The sequence below is a fragment of the Cervus canadensis genome, chromosome 1, assembly GCF_019320065.1.
Source record: "Cervus canadensis isolate Bull #8, Minnesota chromosome 1, ASM1932006v1, whole genome shotgun sequence".
Classification (NCBI taxonomy): domain Eukaryota; kingdom Metazoa; phylum Chordata; class Mammalia; order Artiodactyla; family Cervidae; genus Cervus; species Cervus canadensis.
In genome coordinates, this window is record NC_057386.1 from 2,214,846 (window position 1) to 2,221,702 (window position 6,857).

Genomic DNA, 6,857 nt, shown 5'->3' on the forward strand with positions numbered 1-6,857 from the left:
GTTCATTATTCCCAAAACTGGCTTCTCGTTCTACCACTCACTTCTTGGGAACTGAATGTGTGTAAATCTCTAAAACGTCTTATTATTTTGCTGCCTTGTCTGAAGATTACTTTCTAGGTGCCAGGGTTATTTGTAAACTGAATCTCTGAGCCATCTTTGCCCTTCCTTGTATTTGCCCATTGATGGGATGTATACGGGCTTCCCTGGCGCCACCAGAGACAAGGAACCTGCCTGCCAACGCAGAAGCCGTGAGAGACGTGGGCTTGATCCCTGGGTCGCGAAGATTCCCTGGAGAAGGGAATGGCAACCCACTCCAGTGTTCTTGCCCAGAGAACCCCGTGGACAGAGGAGCCTGGCGGGCTACGGTCCATCAGGTAGCACAGAGTCGGACACGTGCTTAGCACCCGTGCATGGGATGTATATAGCCTGGTTACATATGTATATTTTAAAGCAGTGGATACTCTGTCATGGAATCAAAGCAATACCAAGATAGGAGGAGCAGCACCTCAATGACATCTTTAAGAAGTTTGCATCCCTGAGTGTGTACTTGGTTACTTGGTTTGGGAAGGGGTGGAAAGGATCTAGTTTAACCCTGATAGGGGCACTCAATTTGTTAACTAACCAGATCTGTCCGTTGCTAATGTCACGCGTTGTCAGAGACCGGTATTAACAGCAAGCATTTTTCTTTTCTTCACCAGCAACATCCGTTTTTCACCCTACATGAATCCAAAGCGACAGACGTGGCATCTTTTGTAAAATCGATTCTTGGAGACTAAATACCATGGACTCCATCGGTTGACCCTCCTGTGGATTGGTGGGTTTACAGGCTGATGTTCACTAAAGCGCCAATAGAAACTCATCTTTGAGATAATTTAACCCTGCCTCTCAGAAGGTTTTTTTTCTCCCCATTTTCTCTTTTTTTCCCCCTCCAAAGGGGGCCTTGGAATCTATAGTTATAGAATGAACTGTCTAGATGGATGAAATATGATAAAGCTTAGGACTTAAAAAGGTGATTAAATATTTAATGATGTGTCATATGAGTCCATAAGCTTTTCAGACTTCTGTTCTTCACGAAACGGATGCATTGGTAAAAAGGTAAAAAAGGTGCTATGGTCATGATGAAATTGTAAGTAGATCTGTAGTCTGTCCCACTTATTATTTTAATATTTATGTTTAAGCGCTTGGTTGACAAGATTCCATTTTATGCTAGGAGTGGGGAGACAAAAGACAAGATTGGGTTGGCAGTATTTATAGGCTTTTTTATTTTTTAAGTTCGATCGTGTCTGTGGTCCAGAAGAAATTATTTCATGCGCATCTTTGGGATTCTGATAAAAGCATCCACCAGGAGCTCACGTGGAGTTGTGGCTGCTGCTGCGTTCCTCAGTTTCTGCTCCACCCGGGGTCATCACCGCATATTCCGGTGACGCGGCAACGTTGCCTGGTCATACACTATTTTCCCAACTTTGGAAGACACAAAATCACTCTTGTCACAGCTCAGAGAGTCACAGATCTGACTGTTCTGTTGGCCTGTATGGTGTAGTAATAGTGGAATGTGGTTTGCAGCGTGGTTTTCCATCACCTATCTACCCTTCTATGTGTGTGTGACATCACAAATCCTGCGAAAGGCTATTATAAGTAACATCCATCCTTGGTAAGGAGGAGGTTTGTCAGTCCTGAGGGGCAGTTTGTCTCCGCGCGCAGAGAACCAATGCCTGCCTCTGCCGTGGCCTCCTGCAAAGTGTGCGCCCAGGGACTGCCTCTGTCCTGTCATCTTGCTTCTTCTGGTTTGGTTTTCTGTTCATGAAAGAACCTTCTGGTAAAGGGAGGGGCTGCAGTAGAAGAAAAATAAAGGCAGGGAGCAGTTTCTTGGTGAGGTGGGAAGATCGTGGGGCGCTGGCTGAATTCTTGGACTGACAGCTGAGCCCGAGGGGCCGCCTCTGGTGGGGGCTTGCTGCGCGGCGGGAGGCTGGCTCCGTGATGGATTCCCAGCAGGCTCATGAAGCAGCAGAAACTCTTTCTCGTGGCCAGAGATACCCATGGGTTCTCTGATCTGGGGTCTGGGTTCTTGGAAGGTCAAGGAGTGAAGTGGTCCACAGGGAAGATACCACCCGTGACAGCCGGGAAGCATTGCTTTGGGATGTTGTGTTAATACCAAGCTACTCCTGCAGCACAAGGACAGAGGGATTTTATTTTAAAAAGAGAGTTGAAAATTTTTCCAAAGAGAACACAGTCTGCTCCTTTTTTTGCCTCAAGTTCACAAATAGGGAGACGGCATTGTTCCCTTGAGCACTCCAAGTGCAGTCCTGTCTCTTTCTTTTGGCTTTTGAAGTGCAGTCCTGTCTTTCTCTCTCTACATTTGCTCCTTGTTCTCAGCATCCGGCTTATGCCCAGAGAGAGGAAGGCATGTCCGTCCACTTGTTCATCTTCGTTTCCAAGACACACCTGTTTGATAAACGTCCAACTCATCTGCTTTGATGCTGCTCCTGTCTCATCTTTTTCCAGCCAGAAAAAAAGAGAATTATCCCAGTGGTCATGGCCATTCACTTTCCTACCTTCTTTTCTAAATCTGAAAGTTTCTGTCTTTGAGATGCAGAGGGGAGAATCACAAGAATAACACATCCATCTTCTTAAAAAGAAAATAGAAAAAAAAAAATCCGAGGCCATTTCATGACAGCTTTTGGTGAGATTTTTAAGCAGAACGTCTCTCTGGTCAGGCCTAGGTGACTCTTGCCTCTTGTCCAGTGTGATTTTTCCTTTGAAATATTCTTAACGAACCGTGTTCCTCATGTGTTCACCTCTCCTGTCTGTGAGCCCAGGGCCTGAGCTTGCAAACAAGTGCCCTGGGTGGAGAAGCAGTGGGTGGTGGCTCTCAGCCCGGATGCAGAGTGGACTCACCGGGGCCTGTGAACACTCATACCACGGGCCCAGAGGTCCTCGCTGAGTTGGTCAGGGTAGGACCGGGCAGCTGGCACTTTTCACAAGTCACTCATGTGTTCTGACCTGCAACAGGGCTGAGAACGCTGGCCTACTCCCCACTGAAGAGAGATGGAATACTGATTTGAAATTTGGGACACCTTTTCCCTGTAGAAGCAGTGTGTTCCATGGTGATTGGGTATCTTATATCCTAACATAGAATGGCCTATTAGCCTTACAAGTCTAAATTTATTTTTTTTAGAACTGTTATAAGTTCTAATTATAACTAATTAGTTAAGAATTAGTTAATCTATATTTAAGTTGATATAATTTAGGAATCTCATGTACATACACACATACATATGTGTGTGTGTGTAAAGAAAGAAGATATTCCTATCCAGGGATGATATGCAGAATAGTGGATTGGCCACAAAGTTCATGCCAGTTTTTCCATGTGCTCAGATGTGCTCAGTCGTGTCTGACTCTTTGTGACCCCGTGGACTGTAGCCTACCGGGCTCCTCTGTCCTTGGGATTCTCCAGGCAAGAATACTGGAGTGGGCTGCCACACCCTCCTCTAGGGGATCTTCTCCACCCAGGGATCAAACCCAGGTCTCCCACATTGCAGACAGATTCTTCACTATCTGAGCCACCAGGGAAGCCCGACAATACTGGGATGGGTAGCCTATCCCTTCTCCAGCAGATCTTCCCGACCCAGGAATTGCACCAGTGTCTCCTGCATTGCAGGCCAATTCTTTACCAGCTGAGCTACCAGGGAAGCCCAGTTTTTCTGTAAGATGTTTGTTATATGATAGAAAAATCCAAATGAGCTTTGTGGCCAGCACACTATTTAATGTGCTACCAGCATGGACTATCTGGATATCAGCCTTGCCTATATTTATCAGTGTATTAGAAAGCCCATATATCTCTATAAAGGAGATAATGTTCTTTTTTCCCCCAAGTCTACTTGATTTGGTGTGACATAATTACCCATATTATATAGATTTTATAAAAATATCCATCTCTCTCTGTATTGTTGACTTCAGAGCTATGCCAAAAATAATGGGAATGACTTTTAGGACAGTGACCACTTATGTGTATGTATCATCACTGCCCTTTAGAGGAGTCACCTTCAGGGTTACTTTCTAAAATATTTTGGTCGCTTCTCTTACAGAAAAGGCTTCAGTATCCATTTCCTCTCCCATATGTGTAATCTGTGGAATGCTAACTACTCCTTACTGGTTTGTTTCTTTTAATAAAAATCCTTACCAGGTATTTTTCCCTCTTTGTTTTACCTACTTGGTTTTTCAGACTTAGCATCAAGTAGTGTTTGGCAAATTCTAGAAGGCAAATTGCCCCCCAGAACTGGAGTTTTACCATTAAAACTTAAAAAATACATATTTTATTGATGTTTCTGGTTAAAAAAAATCTACTTCCAAGGAGCCTGACCTTTCATAACCAGTAAAACTTTTCAATGTCTTTTGAAGAACACCATGGACTCTGAAGATAATTTCAAATGTAGATTTCTCAAAAAAATGCGTGTTGTGTTTTTTACGCAAAGTCAACCTTCCTGGAATAAGTATAGAGCCTCCCAAGGGCGACTAAAGGGGAAAGAACTCACACAGGTGTGTGTATATGATGACAAAATATCAGTAAGATTGTCCACAACTTTCCACCTAGCGAGATCCACCAGCCTCTGTGGGGGAACCATCCATTATCCATCCATTATTCTCATGACTGTGTTTGGTCACACTGATGTAATCAGAATAAATTGGTTAAATCTGCTTCTATCTCGCTTGCACAGTCTGAGATGGAAAATGAGTGTGTTTGTGTGTGTATAGCTCAAAATCATTGGTCTTTCACAGTTCTCGTATATTCTTCAAGCCTAACCCCCAAATGTTCACATGCCAGACAGTCGCAAACATCTTTTCAGGGAACCATCGATTATCTTAGTATTGTTTTCCATGGTGTTCTAGGCAAAAAGAAACACTTTATAGTTCCATTTATTATGTTGTCGTCGTTGTTGTTCGGTCACTGAGTCGTGCCCAACTTTTTGCGACCCCACGGACTGCAGCGTCCCAGGCTCCCTTCCTGCAGTTTGCTCAATTTCATGTCCATCGAGTCGGTGATGCCATCCAACCGTCTCATCCTCTGTCGTCCCCTTCTCTTCCCACCTTCGATCTTTCCCAACATCAGGGTCTTTTCCAATGAGTCAGCCCTTTGCATCAGGTGGCCAAAGTATTAGGGCTTCAGGTTCAGCATCAGTCCTTCCAATGAATATTCAGGGTTGATTTCCTTTAGGGTTGACTGGTTGGATCTCCTTAGGTACTTCTTGTGTCTTAATATAGGGAAAACAAAAAACCCCAGAACTTCGTAAGTAACCCCCAGGGTTTGTGGCTTCGGCCAGGCCATCACAGTCTTTTCTGTTTTTCTTGATTCCATTTGCTTGCTCTTCTTCTGCTGGTTACGGATGACCTGTGACCTGCGCTGACTTTGACACTTCTATGGAAAAGAACTGATGTAGCCATTTTCATTATCTCAAAAGAATCAGCAGTTTTGCACTGGTCTTGCTTACATGGACTCTATTGTTCTCAAATCTTGAAACGGCGAGGGGTAACTAAGAGAACTTGTAGCAGAGCTCCCATTCGAAAGCTAAGACCTGGTAATAAAACTTCCCGTTTGGTCTTCAGAGAAGAGCAGCTGGGCTGGAGAGGGCTTGCTCTGAAATCATGCTCTCCCGTGACCAGAAGTCAGCAATTAGTGCCGTTGGGTCACTGTTGTGTCTGAGTTGGAGCCTGCGAGCTCTGTCAACAGGGCGAGTCAAGCCACTGCAGGGGCTCGTCCCTGGACTTTGGACTTGAAGGCTGAGCAGTGATGAGAAATTAGGTTTGGGGGGCTGGAAGAAACGACACAGGCCAGGACAGGAACCCCAGGGAAGAGCAAGCTGATGCAGCAGGTATATCCCTTCGTTACTTTCAGCGTTACTATCGAGATGATCTCCTATGGGGAAATCCATCAAAAAGCCAAATCTTCGTTATTATCTTTTTTTCCTTAAAGATACTGAACCATAAAAGAATTCAGAAAGTGGCATTGATTTGGATGTCAGAAAATTTCCTTGTTTGCCTACTGTTACTGATCTTACGGAGACCGTTTTAAACAGATGGCACCCTGAAAAAAGTACGTGATTAGAGGGGTGATAAAGCATTTTGAGAATACATCTGTCAGCTGCTTTCTGGGTAAAGAAAAATGAACACAAAACTGAGCCCCCTACTGTTTAGTTCTGGGGGCAAATATTTTTTAATAGAGGTGGACACCAAAGTTTTTCTGGGGAACATGCTTTTTCCACAATGCAGAGAACTGTGAATGTTTATAGAAGTACACTACAGGGCTTCACCAGAAGAGCTAGAATTTATAATTTATAAAAAAGAAATGCTCAAAGCTAGTTTGAAATTTTAGAAGCAGTGAGGGGAAAGTGGTGGGTTTTCTTTTCTTTTCTTTCTGATCTCGCGTTGCCTGGTGTGTGTTCCGTCCTTGGAGGTGAGTGTGAGTTGAGCGCACTGTCGTGCTTCCAGACTCTGTTCGCTGGTGTTTCTCGGGGGTCTCTGTCGTAAGAGGGAGGATGAGAGTATGCCTTTCTGAAACCCCTGTCAAACGCTCATCAGAATGTTTGGCTACCAGTCTTGTTCTCTTTAACTGGAAATCTCTGTGACTGTTAGGGGCTTGGAAATGGGATGAAATGCCGCTGAGGGCCCTCAACAGCCCAAGAATCTGGGAAACGTATCCAACAATATCTATGTGTCCTTGCTGACTGCTGTCTTGAGGGTGCCCGTGGGTCTTAAAGGTGGAAGGGCAAGAAAAGGGGGTCGTGTGTTTTCATTTTTAAACGTGACTGACTCAAAAGAAAATGCAGAAATTGATCTACAATGGCCATGCATGTAGATCCTTA

At 44.4% G+C, this 6,857-nt stretch overlaps 1 protein-coding gene across 3 annotated transcripts in view; it reads left to right on the top strand.

The window, feature by feature from the left end:
* The window catches only part of MAP2K6 (mitogen-activated protein kinase kinase 6), a 104,482-nt gene extending 103,437 nt beyond the window's left edge, over positions 1-1,045 (top strand). For all 3 annotated transcript variants that reach the window (XM_043449195.1, XM_043449349.1, XM_043449266.1), the window contains one exon: positions 699-1,045. In XM_043449195.1, coding sequence (XP_043305130.1) covers positions 699-776 — 78 coding nt within the window. In that variant the 3' untranslated portion in view covers positions 777-1,045. The remainder of the gene's footprint in view (positions 1-698) is intronic.
* Positions 1,046-6,857: the final 5,812 nt, after the last annotated feature.